Consider the following 23,598-nt stretch of genomic DNA (forward strand, 5'->3'; position numbering starts at 1 on the left):
GCCTTGCTGTTTCTTCGTCTGCAGTGATTGACAGCTGCACGGTTGCTGTAGCGTCCAACAGCACCCTGGGAGGGGTACGTCTCATTTCATCCAACGTGTGCGGTCCCCACGGGCGCTGCCGGAGCCAGGCTGGTGGCCAGTTCAGCTGCGAGTGCCAAGAAGGATTCACAGGCACCTACTGCCACGAGAGTAAGTTATACCTGTTAGTCCAGAAATGGATATTCATGTGGCACTGGCAGGCCTTAATACTGATTGTCCGTGTGTGTGTGCTTTCTCAAACCAAAGTAGGCCAAAAGTCAGTCACACAAGCATCTCAGAAGCAGTCATAACAACTACTGACTAATTACCTCTTCCCTGTCGCGACACATCACAAAACATACCGTGCGGAATGTCCGGTAGCTCCATCCAAACCGGTGACGTTTATCTTAGACACATTCTTAATAGAGACCCTGGGTTTGGAGTGGAGACCCCCCCTCAGCAATACTTTTGGCATCAGTGGCCCCGCTCCATTTGATTAATGTGAGGGACGAGCGGCCTAGCTTGTAGAAAGTCACGCGAACCAGCCTGTCAGTAAGCAGGGGTTATCAGTTTTGTTGTAGGGGAGGGGCAGGCCCCAGGCAAGGCCTATCCTGTCTCAGGCAGGGGGTAAGATTAATCACCCTCCCTAGCCTTCACAAGCCAACGGGAGGCAGGGTACAGGGGGGGGGGGCTAGAAGTTGTTAAATTAGTCCCCCCCACTGCACTACCACCGCCAGGAAGTATGGTTGTTCGTGCTCTTCCTACTCCTCTCCCTCCCTCCCTCCCCACCCACCCACCCACCTTGCTCTGCTTTGTTTTTGAGTGATACCAAGGAAAATAAGTCACTCTGGGGGAGTTTATGTGCTTAGTTGTTTGACCTGAGATGGTCAAAGTACAGTATACGAGGCTCAAGGGGATAATGCTTCAAGTCAACTGAAAGGCAGTGTTCTTACTCCTTAAATGGGGTAGGTCTAAGCTGTGAAACCCTTGTTCCTGGAAAGCTACAGCCCAGTACGTTTTTTACTACAGCCCTTATTGTAGCTAACCTGATTCAGCTCATCATCCAGGTTATTACTGAAAGTGGGTGTGCCTGAACATTGTTCCTGGACTATGGACAACCCGAAACTCCTAGGGAACAACCTAGGGATTAACAGGTTTTAAGAGTTTGCTGGTTTGCATGCTTCTATTGCATGCTTTCTTTCTCCCTCCCTCTCACTCTGCCTGTTACTTTTTTTCCTCTCTATCCCTATTTCTTGTTCTCCCTCTCCCTCCCCATCTCTCTCGTTCTGTCTTTGTGTCTTTATCCCAGATATAAATGACTGTGAGAGCAGGCCATGTCAGAACGGGGGAACATGTATCGACAAAGTCAGCCTGTACCAGTGCATCTGTGCGGAGGGCTGGGAGGGACCCAACTGTGAGAACAGTAAGTTCTCCCAGTGTCTATGTTCTGGGGGGTCTGTCTCCCACTTTCTATTCAGTTTCCTTTTTTAGAAATCACCATAATGTACAGTATATAACATGATTTTTATAAATGTTTTTCCACTTTATGAACTGACTTCCATGTATTTCCCCACACGGTATTACATGTCTCACAATTAGCCTAATAGTGTAGCTAAACACAAATATATATATATATATATTACCCCATAGTTCATATATACAGTTAAATGTATCAATCTTGCTCTTAGGGAGGGGGGGGGGGGGGGCTACAGATGAATGCCCTTCTAAAACTGGTCTAACCTGGGGGTCTTTCAAGATGCCCTGCAGGCTGTCAGAAGTGTTCATGTTTAATCCCCCTTCCCCCTTGCTCAGACATAGATGATTGCAGCAGGAGCCCCTGCCACAACCGTGGCACGTGCCGAGACCTGGTGAATGACTTCTACTGCGAGTGTCAGAACGGGTGGAAGGGAAAAACCTGCCACTCAAGTAAGCAACTAATACACAAGATGTGTGTTTAGTCCGGGGGTGAGGGGGTGGGATTTGGTAGGGAGGTGGATTCCAGTGTAAATTGTGTTTAGGATAATTCACAAATTTAATGTTGGTGATCGTGTACGTGCTTGAGTTGCACGTGTGTGTGATGTTGTGGCGCATGTGCGTGCTTGTCGCCATATGTACATCTGCTGTGTTCACAAAGGCAGAGACAGCACAGGTTTAGAGGGCAGGTTTTCACTTTGACTGAACCAAAAGTAAGCTTGATTGCCGCATGATAGCTAGCCATCGCTAACACAAGTCTGCTGTTTACCCAGGGCAAAGTCAGTGTGACGAGGCGACGTGTAACAACGGCGGAACATGCTACGACGAAGGGGATGCCTTCAAATGCATGTGTGCAGCTGGATGGGAGGGGGCCACCTGTAATATAGGTGAATTTACCAACCAGCCCTCACCAAGATATACACCATCAAAGCTATAAATGTCAAGAAAACCTTTACATGGCAACAACTTAGCTTACACATTTGCAGTAGTAATTTTGTGTGCACATTTCAGTATGACAATTCTAATTCCATTGTGGTTTTCTGCACAGAGTTTGTTTCTGAGTTTTTCACATGCTAGCCTGTTGGTTAAAGGTTATGTTTGCTAGCTAACATGATGGCTAAAGGTTATGTTTGTCTCCCTAGCAAAGAACAGCAGCTGCCTACCCAGTCCCTGTGAAAACGGGGGCACCTGCGTGGTCAAAAGAGACTCCTTCACTTGTGTCTGCAAGGAGGGGTGGGAGGGCTTGACCTGCAAGCAAAGTGAGTAGCAGTGTGGAGGGAACAAATGTGTTTTAATAGACATAGCTTCTTTTTATAGATATATTTATTTTTGAAGTGTTTATTTGATTTATTGCTCACTTTCACCTAAAACCCACCTACAAATAATTTTTGAGTGTATCTGAACTTCCCAAATGTGTCTCACCTTTTTTATTTGTCCTTTTACAGATTCCAACGACTGCAATCCCCACCCGTGGTAAGTCAATCCCAAACCAAATTAGCCTCAGTAAACACATCTCTCCTTAGGAATGACCCACTGCTGACAAAACAGACACACTCCCACATACACACATTGAAACATGCACACATACACACAGTTTTCATATACTGATGTACACAGTCAACAATAGGTGGAATCACACGTCTGACTTAAGACTTTTGGTAGCCATCATGCCTTTTATTTCCCCATTCTGCTTCTACCACACAGCAGCCTAACAATAACAACATGACTAGAATTTACACGTATTTAACTGTGATTCCTTCTTAGATCTTGTTGATTAATTATTATGTGATTGGTTTGGAGATGACCCAATATTTTTTTTTCTTTCTTCCTCCAGCTACAACAGTGGGACTTGTGTGGACGGGGACAACTGGTACCGGTGCGAATGCGCTCCTGGTTTCGCCGGGCCTGACTGCAGGATTAGTAAGTAATTGACTCTTTGCATTTCTCTCTCGGTCTCTCTGTCTCTGTTTCTCAGTCTCTCTCTGTGTCTATCTCTCTGTTCCTCTGTATCTCTCTGTCTCTTTCTTTCTCCGTCCCTCTCTCTGGGTCTCATGTACTAACGCTTTTGTGCCCACTTCAGGCGCCTAAAAGCTTTGGCGAGGCATGTAAAAACATGACGCAATGAGGTAAAAGCGCAGACTGCCTGTCACAGGAACTGAAAATGGCAAATTGCGCTTTTCCGTGTCATGCATATGCATTCACGGGACGGTCGGGGAAAAGCGGGAGTTTCCCATCAAGAGATGGGAGGGGATGCGTAAAGTGCACCTAATTATGTATTCGGCGGTATGTACAAAAACCGCCTGTGAAAGCGCACCTCTATTTTCGGTTGAAAATTCTCCGCCTGTTAAAAGCAGGCATAAACCGGGATGCGCATATGCCTCCTGGTGAAATGGCAGCCGTAACCCGAGCAAGACGAAAACATAGGGCAAAGGATTTTTGCCACACTTTCTGAGTTGAGTGAACACGAAATCATAACACGTTAAGATTAAGCAGCCATGCAATAGTACAGATACTAGAAGAAATGAAAGATGACATTGAATCTCCGACTCAGCGTTCACATTCCATTCCACCAGTTGTTAAACTCCTCACTACATTACAAATAGTGGCATCAGGATAATTTCAAACAGTCATCGCTGTTTTGACTTTGGTGGCTGATCCATGATAGAAAGATAGGAGGCCCATTCAATTGCGCGTTTTAATGCTCGCAATGGACGGTATAGTGGGCGGAGAAAGGCGCTGATTACCCGATGACCTGCAGGTTCCGTAAATACGACGTAAACTGAAGTTTCACAGCGTGCACAATCTGCGGGTTGGCCATGGCGCTAAAAAACGCTACGTTTGCGAATGTACGTACATGAGGCCCTCTGTCTATCTGTCTGTCTCTCTGATTATTCTCTTTCTCCATTTGCAATGCTTAAGCAGTGACAAAAGTCAGGGCTAAACCAGAGCTGGGTCAGGACTTTGTATTAAGGATGCAATGGTTCTACAGGGAATCACAGTGGCTGAGGGCTTATGGTTGATGGGTTTGATGTGTTCATGCTTCAGTAAGCGGTTTGATCCTGTTAAAGGCATAGGTCAACCTAAATCAGATTTGGGTCTAATACCCTAACTATCCCTTTAAAGGGAGCTTTGAGATAATTTGGTTGTTTTTTTAGTGGTATTGTTTACCACTGATGACATCCCCAACCAGTTAGCAATGGACACCAATCGTTAGCACGCAAACCAGGGCTTATGAAACTTAGTGTAGTTATTTCCCTTCTATAGATTGTCATGGAAAATGTGAGCAACATGACCCTGTTAGCCTGCCGGATATTTAGATCTTTGTACTGTTGAGTACTTGTACTCCCGGACCCCTAGTCAGTCACTGCATTTATATGGAGTCAAATTACTGGCTTATTTGGATTGAAATAGAATGATCCGTTTCTTGTAAACACCTTTGTTCGAATAACTGCGGTCCGACTACGATCCGATCGACACCCCGAGATAACTCGATCCAAGTCAGTTGATATTTTGGACATCGCATGCTTGTAAACGGGTGAATTGGACTATGAACTGGACTCTGCGTCTTTGCACATGCTTGAGATCCCGCCACCCTCCCTCCCAGGTCGTGACCTGGAAGTTGAAAAAGACAATAAGTCGACGCTGCCGGGAGCCGGCCCGGCAGAAACAAACAACGCGAGCCAATAGCGCCGTTTGCATTCGCAGTACTCCTATTGTCATCATGCACGAAATGTAGAGGGGATGTAGCTTCACCTTGCTCTCCGTTCGCCGTCTTTCTCAAAATGTTGTTGTTGTTGGTAGTGGTGAAGAAGTCAAGCGGAAAGGGCTGTATCACCACTAGTTGTAATGAAAACAGCGCCACGTATCGTATTGGGATATAGGGTTGCCAACTTCCTCAATGAGGGACACTTTCTATGCGCCTGCGCCAACAGATGACCAACAATAAAGGAAATTGCATACCATACCATAAACCTACAAATTTTAGTGTAATGTTGGCAAACCACCACTGTACTTGCTTGTATGTATTGTTAATATTAATAGTCAATACAATTATTACAAGTTTCTCTTAAATTTCATGTTGTTTTCTTGAAATAGCATTAGACTAACCATATGCCACAGACACTGAAAAGCTTTAGGCCTAAATCAACCATTGTCACCAACAAGCAACAACCGTGTTCCATAGCATCATTTGCGTGAGGTTTGGCACATTTACAGTAGCCTATTATTGGCCGGTGAGGCTGTGATTGGAATACGGGACTGTAGCTGTCTCTGATGGGACAAATCAAAATCACCCATCATTCGGGATGTCCCGGACAATTCGGGACGGTTTGCAACCCTACTGGGATATGGCATGTTTTCGGCCAATGATTCGGTTTATTCACTGCCATATATATTAGGATAATAGCAGTTGCCCCAAAAATTAGCATTATCCTAATAAAGATAGATTCGAATTGATACCATCATGTAAACGTTGTGAGTATTATGTTAGATTGGAACAAGTTAAAAACAAGTCATTCTTGTTCTACATCTCTCTCCGGAGTTGCTCACATTTGTCGGTCAGATGAATAGACACATTTCAGTTAGGTTCATAACTGAGTGGGAATCTAACAGTTGCCATTCTCGCTTGCATGTGTCCATAGACATCAATGAGTGCCAGTCCTCACCCTGCGCTTACGGCTCTACATGCGTAGACGAGATCAACGCTTACCGTTGCTTGTGTCCACCCGGCAGAACCGGACACAGGTGCCAAGAAGGTAAGAGCCCAAGCAACCTTCGCTTTCCAGCAGTTCATGCTCCACATGGAGTCAGGAACTACACTTTTTAAGGTGCACCTTCACCTATGGAGTACAACTATATTGGCAGAGTATAGAAACTAAGCCTTTGAGTAGCAGTTTTCAGTTAAGTCTGAGACAATGTTGACGTGGATTTCTTGTTATTTATTTCTGATTTATTTCTATACCTTGCAGTCACTGGGAGACCCTGTGTTGTCAATGGATTGGTGGCTGCTGATGGGACTAAGTGGGACGATGAATGCAACACCTGCCAGTGCAACAATGGGAAGGTGTCTTGTACTAAGGTGTGAAACGTTTCTGCAAGTTGTATTAAACTGAAAGCAGGCTGTGATGCATTTCGACCCTAACCTACAAAGTAGCACAACGTTAAAGCTTTCTTGGTTTTTCAATTTGAGAACAAGACGGTGTGGCTGGTTAACCGACCAAACGGTAAATGGCTTCAACAGTTTCTACAATGGTTTCCCTATAGATCTGGTGCGGCCCCAAGCCATGCAGACTCCATGGTAAAATCCGCGGAGGCGATTGCTGGTCCGGCCAGTCCTGCGTGCCGATCCGTGATGAGCGTTGCTTCATCAAGCCCTGCCCTAACCAGGGGGAGTGCTGGTCCCCCTCTCACCGTTTCCCTGTTCGTGCCAAGTGCCGACCTGATGGCAACTGTGCCAACGTCACATTTACCTTCAACAAGGACCTAATGCCACAAGTGAGTTGATAAGAAAACACATTTCAGTCCTAATCTTCCTCTAACAGTCCTGGGGGAGAAAGGGGTTCACTCGATGGGTTTCTCAATAGGACAATGAACAATACATTCATTCACTTAGAAAATACAATAATTGGGTTGAGACGTGGTCTAAAGGGAATCTGTCAGAAATATTCATCTATCAAGTCAGTCAGTGAACAAATTTAAGAAAGCAGCCGGCCCATAAGGAGACAAAAACATCACACGCCATTGTGCTACAAAGTTTCCCTTACAAAAAAGAAGTATATTAAAGAATACGATAAGCATACTAAAATATGGATAGTACACTTTTAGTCCACTTTTCATATACTTTTAAGAAGTATGCTTACAAAATGTTTCACTTTTGATATACTTTTAAGTATGCTTTGAAAACAGTTCACTTTTGTAAGAAGTATCTATAGAAAATAGTTCACTTTTTATGTACTTTTAAGTATGCTTCGAAAATAGTTCACTTTTGATATACTTTTAAGAAGTATGTTTAAAAACTGGTATACATTTCTTCTGGAGTAGGATGTACGTTTTCTATTATTATACAGCAAAAACAGTCCAAATAATTTTAAAGTACATTACAGGTAAAAAAATGTTGATCCACCTCATTCTAATTATTAATGTCATGAAAATATATTATGCATTGCACATTGAATCTTTTTTGGTATTGAAGCTGTAACCTTAATTACTGCCAAAACATTCTGAAGCCCTATAATCTTATACTAATAATTATTAATTGGAGTATTAATGGAAAAAGAATGAAAAAGCTACTTGAGAAAGAAGCAGACAGAAGGGTTGCATTATGCATTTGAAGGTTATACTGTCAAACTGACTGAAGAACGAAAAACGACGTGAAATAATGAAGATAGTGTGGCTCATTGGCTAGTCAATTCCCATGATGCAAGGCGGTAAATAGTGTTAAAATTTGCCATTTGTTCAAAATACAAATGTAACTTCATGAATTTCGTTTTTTAAATGTGTCTGCTTAGAATGTAGTGTTTTGTTGCGTGGTAATTGTCAATGTTTGTGTTGGTTTACCATTGTAACCATGAGTTAAATGACTGTTACATTTTATAAGAACAGCTGGATTCTTGAAATCTTAATGCTCACGCAGTGAAGCGCTAAGAATCTGCAGTAAAATGTTGAGAGGGCCCCGTTCTCGCCAAGTGACTTAAGATCTGAGGAGGTTGAGGGGCCCCTAAACATTTTAATACATTAGTAAATAATAGTAGAATTACATTTAGAAGTTTACTTGTTGACGTACTTACATTAAACGAAAGTGCACTTGAAAATATGGCAAAGTATACTTTGAGGTTCTATAGGAAGTATACTTGATGAACTGAAAGTGCACTACACAGGCTACTTTAAAGTATTCCAAAGTATACTTTGAAGTACTTTAGGAAGTATACCTGATGAACTGAAAGTGCACTACACAGGCTACTTTAGAGTATTCCAAAGTATACTTTGAAGTACTTGAGGAAGTATACTTGATGAACTAAAAGTGCACTACGCAGGCTACTTTGCAGTATTCAAAAGTAAACCTTGAAATACACTACAAGTGTACTTTAAAGTGTACTAAATGACCTAAAAAGTGGGCCAATTTAGTTTACTTAGGACAAAAAAAGTATATAAATAAGTACACTGCTAGTATACTTTAAGTAACACGATAATAGTATACTTTTTACACTAAGTATACTTACAAAATAAACTTGACGTATACTTCTTTTTTGTAAGGGAACGCAAGGCAACCTGGCATAGCATGACATATAAGTGGTCTACTCAGATCATACTATGATTCATAGGTTACACCTATGATAAGCCACCATAAAAGGTCTTTCTCCTCACACAGCATGGGAAAGAGCCTGTGCTCAATGATAAACGATCCTTTTGGTGGACCACCAACACCCAGGTCATGCAAGTCTGCCTCTTTGATCAGATCGATTCTGTCTGTTGGCATTGTCGTGCAGTTACGACAAGAGCTAGCTACAAGCACACCACTCGGTGTTGCTCAACCTGTCAGTGTTAACTATATTTATATCTTCCGACAAAACCACATATTCTGCATCATATGGAACAACTGCAGTCCTGCGGGTACATAATTACGTATTGGTTCGAAAGCATACACCAAAGGATGAACAGGGATTGGTATGATGGGTCGATTTACTTCAATTTTGAATGCAGTTTGGCGAGTTGAAATTGATCCAACCATTCTTGTGACGTCAGATGTATACGTCATTTAAACATGGCGGCGCCCAGTTCTTTTTAAGTACATAATTTACAGACTATGGAGATTTCAATTATCACTGTGTCTAATCGCAGTTCAGTTCCACTTTAAGCAGCCCCACTCTTTACAATCATTGGTTAAGACAAAGGCATGCAAATGTCCCATGGCTCTTCTTCATTGGCCAATTTGTACTTGGTGATGAGGGACGCCCAGGTAAAAAAAAAATATGCTAAGTATACTTGAAGATATACTTCATATATATTTCAAGTATACTTGAAGAGTGATTAATCATCAGTATACTTCAAGTTATTGAATGATTAGTTAATTTGAAGTGTGCTATTTTGGCACAACTTATTTTGTACTTAATATATTTAAGTTGAAATTAAATTGTACTAAAGCACAATTTAAAGTATATTAAGTGCACTTTTATGTGCTAAAGTGGAACAACTTCAAGTATACTTAGGACACTAAGTATACGGCTATGTCCATATACTTAAAGTGTATTTAAGTTGGTCGCGTTTTAATAAAGGAGGTGGGACACAACCTTGTTGTGCAGACAGAGCCTAGTCAGAGCCTCAAAGTCCCACATCATAGGTCCTGGGTTTTAGTTTAATCGTCAGGTGAAATACAAACGGCTGGGTGCTCATGTGTTGCTGGACCAGGGCACTACTAACCAACAACAATTCCTATATGAACACTTGCATCCCACCTTTACTGGCAGTACTGCAATTAAATATGTGGAGGTCTTTTGTAGCCCAAACACAAAGTACGATGCGGATTTCCTCCGTTGGCTTTTTGTCCACAAAATGAAATGGGTACGATAGTGTTTTGGGTGGTCTCTTCAAGGCTAGGTTTTCCAGCTACATTCTTTTGTAGTTCTCATCTGTTGGCAGGCGATGGAAACTGTACTGTTTGTCACAAGAACAATCCCTTTTTGTTGTGGGTGTGTTCAACACACTGTCGTTGAAGCCACAGATTTAGCTAAATCTAGTTGTTACTGTAGTAAAGCCGCGAACAGCGCAACAGGTAGCCTACCAGAGCTCCGCAATGACATTTTAAAACAATAATAATAACAATATAAATGACAACATATGTTTAAAAACAAACCAGTTTGAGTTATATTACAGTTGAAATTACTTTAGAAAGAATCGCTGTTGACGGCTGGCTGGGACTAACGGACTAACGTATAGCAAACAGCAACTTCCGCTACTCACCGGAAGTTTCACCCATAATCTTCTTCTAATTAATTCTTCTAATTAATAATTCTACAGTAGACCCCTGAGAATAAAGTGGATTGAGGGTTTTCACCGACGTCACATTCTGGGCGGTATCCCGGATGCGCAGCCATATTGAAGGCACTCGGTGTAAACAACTCTAACTCTATGAAACAACTGAACGGAGTACAACCAAACAACATATATTTTATACTATTTGGTACAACTGTAGCCATGTCTAAACGACCGAAATGGTCATCAAAACGCGCCCAAGATCCAAAGGCATATAGGAAAGGACTTGGACCACAAGAAAAGGGTCGGGTATTTTGAGAAATTAGGATTTATTGGCGGTGCAGATCCCTACCAGTTAGCTCCCTCTACTTGGATCCGTGACGACCCGGTGATTCTGCCTTCAGTTGGATATCCCGATATTGTTAACTACCTGGTTTTCTCTCCAAACCCATACACATGCAGTAGTTTGATGTGAATTATATTATGTCAATGTCAGCTTTACAGTAAAATAAGCACAGTAAAAACAATAAAAGCAGTAGGCCTGGACTATTTACTATTAAAAATATTATCATTACAATAGAAAACTTGTTATGAGCCGCTGAAATAAACATTTCACAATACTTGACAAGAAATGTGCCGAACAAATATGGATGTTGTCCAGATTCTTCCCTCGTAGATTTTGGTTGAGCTTTGCCAACCTCAAGCGCCTCCTTTACTCAGATAATCTCTGGCATTCCTCTCCCTGGTTTTTAACCCGGTTGATCTGTGATAGACATATAATTATTGTATGATTACAATGATTTTATAGCCAATATCGCTGAATTTATGTATTTTCCTGTTCAAATATGGGCAAAGAAGCCGAAGGAGGCAGCGAATAGCTGTGCCTCCTCTCGGATTGCGCAATCCCACACAAACTGGGCTGAGCTGCAAATTCTTTTGCTCAACTTGAGCACGTACAATTTCATCTCTCTGTATGTCACCAATGTAATGTTTGTACACATTTTTATTATATGTCCTCACATTTCATAGTCTAGGTCATGTATTTTACGTATTTGTATAACATATTCGTCTTGCTGATCGTACAAAACGCCGCAGTGAAAAAGCGGGAGGGGAGGCAGCCAGTAGCTCTGCCTCACTGAAGGGGGCGTGTGTGAGCACACGGGCTTGTTCTGCTATTGTTCTTCTTCATGTATTACAGACAAATGCCATTGTATGGTTGTTGCTAGCTAAAAAAGTCGAATAGAAAAAGTGTACCCTATAGTTTATTTTTTTTGCCCTGACTGATTATAACATTTTATACATATATATATATATATATATATATGGTAAGTTTATAATCTAGCATTTTTATAATCTTGCATATATATAAGTTTAACATTTCTCAAAACTGGACTTTCAATCAAAACTGGAAGTGATAAATCATGGAAGATCGATGCCCGGAGCTAAAAGATTTGCTTCAAACGACGGGAAAGAAGATAACAAAATTATATAAAACCAGATAAGAAATGTTTTTAGTTATGGACTGTATATACTTTCATTTCTATTGAATGAGTATTAATTGTGGAATTGTGATGGCAAATTAAGAACACGGAGGATGCTGAGCCTCTATAAATGTAACGCTTTTCTTTGGCCAAATATGTGTGTGTAAAGAATGCTGATATGGGATATGAATCACATTAGTCAAGTCAAGCAGCCAGTTGAATGGTGAATTGATGCTGCTCTGTTGAATTAATATGTTAATCTGACTTTGAAAGTGTCAGTGCCTCCCCAGCCACGAACCTCACCGCACGTCACTGTTTTCTTAGTGTATTTAAAATGTACTATTGAATATGTAAATATGCTTGAAATACTCTTAAGTATACTTTTTTTCACCTGGGCGAGCTTTTGCTTTGGTTTCCTTTAACCTCTAACCTTTCTATCTTTGCATGTTCCAGGGCGTTACCGTGGAGCACATCTGCAACGAGTTGAGGAGCCTGTACGTGGTGAGGAACGTCTCGTCAGAGTACTCTGTCTCCATGACCTGTGAGCCAGCGCTCACCGCCAATAACGAGATTCATGTCACCATCGTAAGTTCACTCTGAATTATCGTCAGAATTTAATTTGTGTGAGAATTTGTGCTTTTTGTGTTATTAATTTAGCCAAGTAGCTTATGCCGAGTAATGGTGAGGTTATGTTTCCTCTTAGTAGGATGAAGTGATTTTTATAGTCAGGAAAAACGAGTAATACAAGTTTCTCTGATATTTTAAGTCAACAGAAGATCCAAGGAGAGGCATGTCGCCCATCAAGGAGATCACCGACAAGATCATTGATTTGGTCAGCAAGAGAAACGGCAACAACACTATCATCACGTCCATCGCTGAGGTCCGCGTCCAGAGGAGACAAAGCCACATTCCCAGCGGTAAGAAACATCTTCCTTTCAAGCACATCGGTTGGATATTGAACATGGAATTTCCCCCAGCTAGCAGACTTAGTTTTTGAGTTTTGCTCAACCAGTTGAGGTTTTCCAATATCAACCCACCATTTGATGACTTTCTGTTCCAGGATTGTAATCGACATGTTTTGATAATTGTAACTTTGCTCAGACAATATTTTAGTTTTGTCATCACCCTCATCCCTGTATCCCTCTCTTGTCCCAGCAGATTACATGGTGCCTCTTCTGGTTTCCCTGATGATTGTTATATGGGTTCTGGTCGTTGCTTCTGCATTGTTATGGTGCCTCAAACGGCGGCGGAAGCAGAGCAACCACACGGGGGTCAACACCCAGGCCATGCCAGTGACCGCCGAGGACAACAATGCTGTCAACAATGTCCGAGAGCAGCTCAACCAGATCAAGAACCCCATAGAGAAGAACCCCTCTGGCAGCCTGCCTCCAGGCAAAGACCAACACCACCACCCACACTTCTTTGAGGACAAGAACTCGGTCAACGCCAAGATTCAGACAAACAACTCCGATGTCGGGACGCTTTCAGAAGATGAGGAGTCGGAGAAGAGGCTTCAGAAGGCAAGGTTTCCCAGGCAGCCAGCGTACACACTTGTGGACCGAGAGGACAGAAGCCTGCAACAAACATCTGGAAAACAACCCAACTGGACTAACAAAAAGGACAACAGGGATTTGGAGTCAGCACAGAGCTTAAACCGATTGGAGTACATCGTATAGTGTAAAGCTGTCTTATTAGATGGTTTCACTGTCTCTAGACAGTCGATACAGGGGACAGTCCATAGTTCATACGGTTGTTTTTGAATCAAAAATATTTTTTTATCTTTCCCTGGTTAATTTATGTTTTGACAAGCAAAGTATGTTTAGACTAGCAAAAAACAATTGGCTGTGGTTGGCTGGATTTCCAGGTGCTGCAGGTTAACGTCTGAATCAAATCTAGTTCTGAGGCATTGCTTTGTGTAAAGGGACAAAGCAATGTAGGTTAACAAGCAATTCTAAGTTGTTCTGAAAGCTGTTAATTCTTTTTTGTCCCAATAGTATTGTGCAAGCAATATCTATGTAGGATCCTGGCTTGGAACTAGTTTTGTATTTTGATAGGCTTGTGCAGTGCCATACTACAGCAAATATCAAAAAGAAAATATTTATTACAATTAAATGTTTTGTTTTGGGGCAGGTTGAGTCTGTCAGCATTTTCTGCCAATATGAAGAATTTAAGTGTCAATGTAGAATGTTGTATAGATTTGTACATATTTGTAATTAATCATTGTGTATATTTGGTTTATTAACTTAATAATAAAGAGCCTTAAAATATCATTCCTTTTATTTATATTCATTGTTTAGATTTGAAGGTTTGACAGCTTTGTAAGCTTCCAACATCCTTTTTTGTGGATTGAAATATTGTTTCAGTATGTTTCAGAAATGCCAAAAGTGTTCTTGAAAGAATAGTTTATTTTTTAACAATAGGATGGGCATTTTTGTGCCTGGAAAAAAAAATCCTGACATTTTGTACATTTAGTTTGTTGTTGGATACCATGTTATGTTGAATGTGCCAGGATGTTTATTGTAAGTACTGAAATATAAATGGGAGCAAGGTGACAGATGACATAGTAATACAATGATGTTGCTGCTGCAGGGTCCTTATAAGTAAAAAAGGAGCAGACACATTGCTTGCCACTCCAAAAAAATAATTTAAGGGAACAAGCAAGTCTGCATGTACAGTGTGAGTACACAACAAAGTGTAAAGTATGGGACTCATAAATGTCCTTGAATCCTTCGAAGACAAATCCAAAAACCTTATTTTGATGTATTTGTAATTACTATTTGCATTTATTAGCGTAATGGTGATACATTTGAATAAAGTTAATACTTGAAGAGAGGCGTCCAATAAGAACACTGTAAAACTGTCATGTGACACATTGCCTTCAATTCATTGGAGATCAAGAGGCTGTGAAGATGTTTTATTTCAGTAGTTTGCCCTTTTTATGATCTTTTATAATGGAGGATAAATCAAAACAAATTGTACATTTGATTTTAGAATTTCAGAACTTAAGAATAAAGTATTTTGTTTTGAGGATCCTGGCAATAAAGTCTTGTTTTGAAAAATAATATTTATTAAATATTTTGTACAAAAAAATACTTTGACAAGTGGTGTTTTCAATGGGGTTTCTTTGGCAAAGATCCGGGTTGTTATGCAAGTCACTTCTAGCCCAGACAACAAGGCTAATGATGCGTTTCTCTGAGAAGCCAAACAGAGGTTACTTTGTCTGTGGCCCCCGAACCATCGCTGTCCTCACACACACACACATCTCCTGAGACATGTGAGAGCATTTAAAAGGGTCCGTACACTGTGGAACCTGCGTGGGAACAAGTCTGTCTTTCTCACAAATAAACAGCATGAGACACTTATGAAACAAAAAACAAGCAAGCTTTTCTGCCATAGTCTGCTAAACTTGAAAATGGTTCCTTGAACCCAGTGCACTGGGGTCCTATGCTATGCTAGGTTTTATGCTGCGGTTCAAATTAGTAAGGCGTTACTTAAGTGCACTTTATTGTAATTACAATATTTTAAGGTGGCACCATTTATCACAAAAATGGTGGTTGATAAGCAATTCAATATGCTCTCTTGGGATGTTTTTGGTGTAGGCTGTTGGATCGGCGTTTGGGCTTATGGCCCTGTTTTCCTTTTTTTGCTCTGTGTTATTCTTTGGGATGCAGAGATTCCCATGCCAACGTTTCCCCATAATGTTTGTAAAGCCCAGTCACACTCTACTCTCCACTGCTGTGGTCTCAGCTGACTCCAGAATGTCTGACTTCCTGCCTTTTTTCTTCTACGTCTTTTCACAAATGAGAGTGTTTTCTCTTCCCTATGTAAGCCCCCCCCCCCCACACACACACACACTCCAATATTGTCCTGGTATCTGTATATATATATATATATACAAAACCATCCAAACGATTACATGTTTGATAGGAAAGCTGGAGAAAGCTTTTTTTGCGGTCATGAAATCAATATCAATGTGCTATAACTGCTTCAAAGCTCCAAAATAGGTAACCATGGTTGGGACACAACACTGCACTGTGTTGGATGCAAATGTTCTGTTGCTGTATTAATAAACTGCATCCATCTTTCTTGGAAACGTGATTCTGCCTGTTGAAGAACAAAAAACTGCTCTCATACATACATGCATACCTCAAGTTTTTTTTAAGGAAGGTGAAAAAAGAGAGCTCAAAGTTCTGTGCCATTTAAGCAAGACTGTTGTGTCTGTCTGCGAAGACAAGCATACAGTACACACATAGACTACTAACTCATATTGTTTTCATAGCACATGATCTATGAGGGGTGCGGCTGGATATAAGCAAGAGTGTGTGTATGTCTGTGTGTGCGTACATTTACATGACTCAGCCTGTGAGAACTGCAACAGTCGGGAGAGAGGGGAGAGACTCATGATGTCAACACTCCCCCAGGCTGGAACGAACACAGAAAAAGAAAGGGAGAGGAGGACTGAAGAGGCCAATGACTGTTTAAGCTGTTCTCCTTCGCTTAACTTTTTATCCATCAGATATGTTTTCAGTGTTCAACGTGCACTGTATCACAAGATTTAAACCTACTAGCATTTATAAAAAGCAACACACACTTCCATAGCAACCAGGGAAACATTTCCAAACTTGAGATTTATGTAACTGCAAAGAAACCTTCAAAAACAGTGTGCTTTATTTATAAACTGTTATAAAATATTGGGTCTACCTACATAATTTTAATTTTAATAGAAAACTAGTATATATGTAAAGTATGGTAGTTGAATTAGCTCTACAAAATGTGAATAGAAATTTATGACACAAAGTAAATGGCAGTGGTCGAGTTTTAAAGTGCAGAACAGAAAAATGAGTCAGTTTTTGTTAATGTTTCATCTTTTGGACATTTTATCCAGAGCAACGTAGAAATAGTGTATATATTATAGGGAGAGCAGCTAACAACATCATATATCAACATATATCAACCTCATTCGCACACATTTTTATACTCCAGTGAAACAGGAAGAGATGTCACGACTCAACATAGGTCCTTAGGAATGAGATAAGTGCCAAAAAGTAGAATTCAGTGTTTAATTTTGGTCAATGTTATTTGCAATAATCTTTATTTGTTGTTATAATTTTTAATTGTGAAACTTTAATTTGGGGGAAATTTACTTTGAAATTAAATCAACACATAATTTGTATGGGCTCTATTAGAAGAGTAATTTGGTATTTTGAGTTTTTTCTCTGTAATAATATTGTTAATATTTGTTTGAGTATCGATTGTGCATTGACAGTCAGAGGTGCCAGTAACTTTGGAGTCCACTTTATTTCCTACTTTCGTCAAACTTTTTACGAAGTTTCCAAATGTTGTTCATAGACTGGCCATGCATGCATCTCAATTTAAGTTTGATAACAACTACCATGAGTGGCTGCTGTGGATCTGTGTATTTGTGCGGTCCATCCTTTGAGAACTTTAAAAGAGACAAACCTATTGCTCAGAGTGTGCTGGTTTATAGCAGTTCATGTGTGGCCATGTGGTGTTGAGTGAAAGACAACTGCTTGTGATGCCATTTTTCTGCTCTTCCATGTAAATAGTTTGCGGTGTGACAAAGGCGTTGTCATTGCAGCAATTGTATTTCCCCTTCCCTGTGCTTCAGGGTTGGTAAACGTGGAGCAAAGCCTTGTGGGACAGGCTGGCCACTACCTGCACAAAGTAAAAAGTGCCTGAGGGAAAAACTTTCACTTTACTCTGAAGCCTAGTATGACAGAGAGTGCTGCAAACGTATTCAGGTGGTGAAGCCAAGGCAATTACTTATCACTATCACTCCTCAATACTCAAATCTACAAACTCTTCATGTGTGTCTCTCATGTGTATTTTCACTCCTTCATTCTTTCTCTGTCTTTCAGACAGTAAATTTAACACATTTACCTGTATAAGAATTATTCTGTGTTCAGCATTCCTTGCGTGTAGGGAGAGGCCATAAAAGATGTCTGGCATTATCTGTGTTGGGTGAATCATGTAGTCAAGCTTACAGGGGTCAAAAGGCACACACACGCTAACACTCAAACACGCACGCACACACGCGCACCAGGTCTACGCAAGGAGCCAATGAAGAAGAGCCATGGAACATTTGCATGCCTTTGTCTTAACCAATGACTGTAAAGAGTGGGGCTGCTTAAATAGCTAGCTAGCACAACATGCTAGCAGACAAACTTTGTAGCACAATGGTGTGTGATGTTTTTGTCTCCTTGTGGGCCGGCCGCAAGCAATAAGGCTTTCTTAAACTTGTTCACCGACTGAATGTGCAATGCTTGATAGATTAATATTTCTGACACATATATTGTAAAAACCAAATAAGTGCCAAAGGGAAGAACCATAAGAGCATGCAGTTAAACAAGTTACAATTAAACAACATGAAACTCAAAAAGTGTACTTGAAGTGAAAAACAATCAACAGTAAGAATATTTCACAGCGAGTACAAGAATTTAAATCCGTTACAACTAACCAACAAGAGCAACAAGTCTCTCAATAAGAGTCATTGTGATCCTGGAGGAAACAAACATCAGGTCCAGCCAAACATTCTTAAGTGCCGTTGTACTCCCGGAACAAGTGAGTCTTGAGCCTTTTCTTGAAGGTGGGGAGACAGTCCCTGATGGAGGTGGGAAGATGATTCCACCATTGGGGGGCCAGACAGGAGAAGAGCTTGTGTTGTGACCGGCGCTCTTGAGCGGTGGGATCACCAGACGGTTGTCAGAAGAAGACCGTAGGTGGCGGGTGGGGGTGTAAGGCTGGAGGAGAGACTTGATGTCGTCGGTTGCAGTCCCGTTTACTGCTCGGAAGGTCAGTACCAGAGTCTTGAATCTGATACGGGCCGTGATGGGTAGCCAGTGGAGGGAGATGAGGAGCGGGGTAACATGGGAGCGTCTAGGTAGATAGCCGCGTTCTGAATCCTCTGGAAGGGCGGGTTGCGCATGCTGGGAGACTGGCGAGCAGCGAGTTGCAGTAGTCCAACTTTGAGAGGACAAGTGCTTGGACTAGCAGCTGGGTGCAATGTTCAGACAGGTATCTCCTGATCTTCCGGATGTTGTAGAGAGTGAATTTACACGACCGGGAGACCGCAGCAATCACCGTGGTTACATGGATTCAAATTACTGTCTTATTTGGACAGAATTAGAATTATCCCTATTTTGTAAACACCTTTGTTCAAATAATTGCGGTCCGACTACGATCCGATCGACACCCCAAGATAACTCGGTCCGAGTCGGTTGATAATTTGGACATTGCATGCTTGTAAACGGTGAACTGGGCTATTAACTTAACTTTGGGTCTTTGCGCATGCTTGAGATCCCGCCGCCCTCCCCCTCCCTCCCAGGTCGTGACCTGGAAGTCAAAAGAGACGATAAGTTGTCACTGCCGGCAGCCGGCCCGGCAGAAACAAACAAACAACGCAACCCTTACAAAAAAGAAGTATACTTCAAGTTTATTTTGTAAGTATACTTAGTATAAAAAGTATACTATTATCATGTTACTTAAAGTATACTAGCAGTGTACTTATTTATATACTTTTTTTGTACTAAGTAAACTGAATTGGCCCACTTTTTAGGTCATTTAGTACACTTTAAAGTACACTTGTAGTGTATTTCAAGGTTTACTTTTGAATACTGCAAAGTAGCCTGTGTAGTGCACTTTCAGTTCATCAAGTATACTTCCTCAAGTACTTCAAAGTATACTTTGGAATACTCTAAAGTAGCCTGTGTAGTGCACTTTCAGTTCATCAAGTATACTTCCTAAAGTACTTCAAAGTATACTTTTGAATACTCTAAAGTAACCTGTGTAGTGCACTTTGAGTTCATGAACTATACTTCCTAAAGAACCTCAAAGTATACTTTGCAATACTTTCAAGTGCACTTTCATTTAATGTATGTATGTCAACAAGTAAACTTCTAAATATAATTTTACTATTATTTACTAATGTTGAAATGTTTATGAAATGTTTAAGATCTGAGGCGTCCCTCAAACGCCTCAGATTATTAATTTGCTAATTATTTGCTGCAAGTTCCTAGATCTTCACTACATACTCAATAATATTCCTAGAATCCAGCTGTTCTTATCAAATGTAACAGTCATTTAACTCATGGTTACAATGGTAAACCAGCACAACAATGACAATTACCACGCAACAAAACTACATTCTAAGCAGACACATTTAAAAAACAAAATTCATTAAGTTACATTTGTATTTCGAACAAACGGCAAACTTATCAGCAAATTTTAACACTATTTACCGCCTTGCATTATGGGAATTGACTAGCCAATGAGCCACACTATCTTCATTATTTCACATCGTTATTTCGTTCTTCAGTCAGTTTGACAGTATAACCTTCAAATTCTCAAGTAGCTTTTTCGTTTTTTCCATTAATACTCCAATTGATAATTATTAGTATCAGAGTATAGGGTTTCAGAATGTTTTAGCAGTAATTAAGGTTACAGCTTCAGTAACAAAAAAAGATTCAATGTGCAATGCATTAGATTTTCATAGACATGAATAATTAGAATGAGATGGATCTAAAAAATGTAACCTGTAATGTACTTAAAAATTATTTGGACTGTTTTTGCTGTATAATAATAGAAAACATACATCCTACTCCAGAAAAAATGTATACCATTTTCTGTTTCTAAGCATACTTCTTAAAAGTACGTTATTAAGTACGTAGTGAAGAGCTACGAATCTGCAGTAAACTATTTTGAGGGCCCCGTTCTAGCCAAGTGACTCAAGATCTGAGGCGTTTGAGGGGCCCATAAACATTTTAATACATTAGTAAATAATAGTAAAATTACATTTAGAAGTTTACTTGTTAACGTACTTACATTAAATGAAAGTGCACTTGAAAGTATTGCAAAGTATACTTTGAGGTTCTTTAGGAAGTATACTTCATGAACTCAAAGTGCACTACACAGGTTACTTTAGAGTATTCCAAAGTATACTTTGAAGTACTTTAGGAAGAATACTTGATGAACTCAAAGTGCACTACACAGGTTACTTTAGAGTATTCCAAAGTATACTTTGAAGTACTTTAGGAAGTATACTTGATGAACTCAAAGTGCACTACACAGGCTACTTTAGAGTATTCCAAAGTATACTTTGAAGTACTTGAGGAAGTATACTTGATGAACTGAAAGTGCACTACACAGGCTACTTTGCAGTATTCAAAATTGAACTATTTTCAAAGCATACTTAAAAGTATACTAAAAGTAAACTATGTTCTAAGTATACTTCTTAAAAGTATATTAAAAGTGAACTATTTTCTAAGCATACTTCTTAAAAGTATATCAAAAGTGTACTATCCTTATTCTAGTATACTTATAGTATACTTTAATATACTTATTTTTTGTAAGGGGAGCCAATAGCGCCGTTTGCATTTGCAGTACTCCTATTGTCATCATGCACGAAATGTAGAGGGACGTAGCTTCACCTTGCTCTCCGTTCGCCGTCTTTCTCGAAATGTTGATGTTGTTGTTGTTGGTAGGGGTGAAGAGGTCAAGCAGCAAGGGCTGTATCACCACTAGTTGTAATGAAAACAGCGCCACGTATCATACTGGGATATGACATGCTTTCAGCCAATGATTCGGTTTATTCACTGCCATATATATTAGGATAAAAGCAGTTGCCCCAAAAAATTGCATTGTCCGAATGAAGCTAGATTCGAATTGACACCATCATGGAAACACAGTGAATGTGGGCTGTGAGGGAGAGCTTGTCATCCATGGTCACCCCGAGGTTCCTGGCAGAGGATGAAGGGGTCACCGTCGCAGATTCCAGGGTGATTGAGAGATCATGGGAGATGGAAGACATGAATCAGCAGTCCTAGATGCTTGATTCATTTTTTCTCCCCTTTACCCAGATATATGAACTAGCTTGGTCATTCTTTATACATTTAAAGATCAGACTGCTGTAAATACAAGTGTAGTGGAAATTATTGCAGGTCTATAATCTCAACATTATTACCCTTTGAGTGAACATGTTGAGAGGGAATTAGTAGGAAAGCAACTGTATTACAGTCGTGTATGATGTTTGGTTTCTCTCAATGGTGTTGCTCTTCTTCAAACACAAAGTCTAAACATTGGTCCACACATTCCACAAGAGGCTCAAAAGATCCCTGATACATTTGGCTGATTTAGCTTAGCATAAGAAGATCTAGCAAATCATCATGATATTTTGTATGTGTGTTCCACATTTGACATGGCAATTCTACTAGTAAAACAACAATGCATCAAGGTGTAGGTGGTGCTGTGAAATCCACCAAGATTAATCTAATGTAGGATGTGAACTACACTCCTATACAGTTCTATACCAATTCTGTCTAAAGACAATCTTTTGTAATACAAATATTGTTTAATAAAATATTTGTCTACAGTTCATAACAGTTCCAGACTATTCATTATACAAGATATTTTTCAGTGGACATTCAATGTTACACTACAATCCTATTCTTTTCAACATTTTCTAGCTTAATCTAATTTCTTCCTAATTCTAATAGCATTTCTCCGGCATAGGATAATATTGTTTTTGAAGTGTTCAGTTACAAGGAGTTTGAACTATAAAGCTCTTGTGAATAGTAGTGTGATTGTCTGAGTTATCTGTTGCTGCTGTTGGCTCGTCTGTGTTAGGGTGCTCATGCCAACACTCAATGGGAACTTAACACCATCATGTTTCTCCAGGCCAAGGCCGCGTTTGTGCAATGGGCAGGAGGGGCTGCTACCCTGGGCCCCGGCCACTAGGGGGCCCCTGCACGGGAGATAACAAAATTAATAAAATACATTTTTTTACATGCATTTACCCACCCGTAGTGAAGTCCAAGTTCTCTTTAGTTAATCAATTGTCCCTTTAGCCCGTTAGCATTAGCGAACTAACTGAGAACTGTAAATATCGGTTCGTCGACGGCTGATCCGCATCCAAATCATGTGGTTAATTTCAATCAGGCTAAACTTATCAGGGCAAGTGCACGAGCACGTCCTACTTCAAAAGGCAGGAAAGGTCGATCACCAAAACCATGATTTTCTAACGGTATGATGGCGGAAAAGACGAAAGAGAGTGGTGATATTCTCGCCATCTGAGCAATCCATTATAATGAGTCTACGAAGACAATACGCATATTATTATGGCTAAATCAAACACCGCCACCGCTGCCAGAGCAAGACAGGCAGCTTGGCAAAAAAATTGCCGATAAACTAAATGCGTATTTTGGTCAAATGTATATGCTCATATTTAGTGCCTTATTACCCCGATCAATCATATCACATTCTTTAAATGTGCCTGCTGGCAGTAGGCTTGATGGAAATTAATCATCGAATGAGATCTTTCTAGCGAAAATAATGATATCAACTCTTTCAGAATAAGTATGAAAACAAGGCCAAAGAGTATCTAATTGAGACGAATTCATAGACACTTAAGAGGATATATGTAGGCCTACTGAAAGCGCATGTAGCCTACTAGGGTGATATCAGGTAAAATGGGCCACTTAAATCATTTGGGACAATAATAGGCTACAATACCATGCCTTTTCCATGTGTTTTTATGATTACTAATGACTATTTTTGATAACCTTTTGTTGAAATGATGTAATAAAAATTATTTAGGCCCTACACTTCTTGAAACATCAGCTGTGCCAACTTTTTTTGCACAAGC

At 40.4% G+C, this 23,598-nt stretch overlaps 1 protein-coding gene across 3 annotated transcripts in view; it reads left to right on the plus strand.

The window, feature by feature from the left end:
• The window catches only part of jag1a (jagged canonical Notch ligand 1a), a 37,408-nt gene extending 22,439 nt beyond the window's left edge, over positions 1 to 14,969 (plus strand). For 2 of the 3 annotated variants that reach the window (XM_084684869.1, XM_084684870.1), the window contains exons 14-26: positions 25 to 189; positions 1,328 to 1,441; positions 1,831 to 1,944; positions 2,265 to 2,378; positions 2,634 to 2,750; positions 2,937 to 2,964; positions 3,326 to 3,411; positions 6,132 to 6,245; positions 6,459 to 6,568; positions 6,754 to 6,984; positions 12,393 to 12,524; positions 12,706 to 12,856; positions 13,098 to 14,969. In XM_084684869.1, coding sequence (XP_084540995.1) covers positions 25 to 189; positions 1,328 to 1,441; positions 1,831 to 1,944; positions 2,265 to 2,378; positions 2,634 to 2,750; positions 2,937 to 2,964; positions 3,326 to 3,411; positions 6,132 to 6,245; positions 6,459 to 6,568; positions 6,754 to 6,984; positions 12,393 to 12,524; positions 12,706 to 12,856; positions 13,098 to 13,615 — 1,994 coding nt within the window. In that variant the 3' untranslated portion in view covers positions 13,616 to 14,969. The remainder of the gene's footprint in view (positions 1 to 24; positions 190 to 1,327; positions 1,442 to 1,830; positions 1,945 to 2,264; positions 2,379 to 2,633; positions 2,751 to 2,936; positions 2,965 to 3,325; positions 3,412 to 6,131; positions 6,246 to 6,458; positions 6,569 to 6,753; positions 6,985 to 12,392; positions 12,525 to 12,705; positions 12,857 to 13,097) is intronic. The other variant, XM_084684871.1, reaches the window with a different exon arrangement.
• The last annotated feature ends 8,629 nt before the right edge of the window (positions 14,970 to 23,598 follow it).

This window comes from Hypomesus nipponensis, chromosome 21 (genome assembly GCF_054491055.1).
Source record: "Hypomesus nipponensis isolate SF chromosome 21, ASM5449105v1, whole genome shotgun sequence".
NCBI classification, from domain to species: domain Eukaryota; kingdom Metazoa; phylum Chordata; class Actinopteri; order Osmeriformes; family Osmeridae; genus Hypomesus; species Hypomesus nipponensis.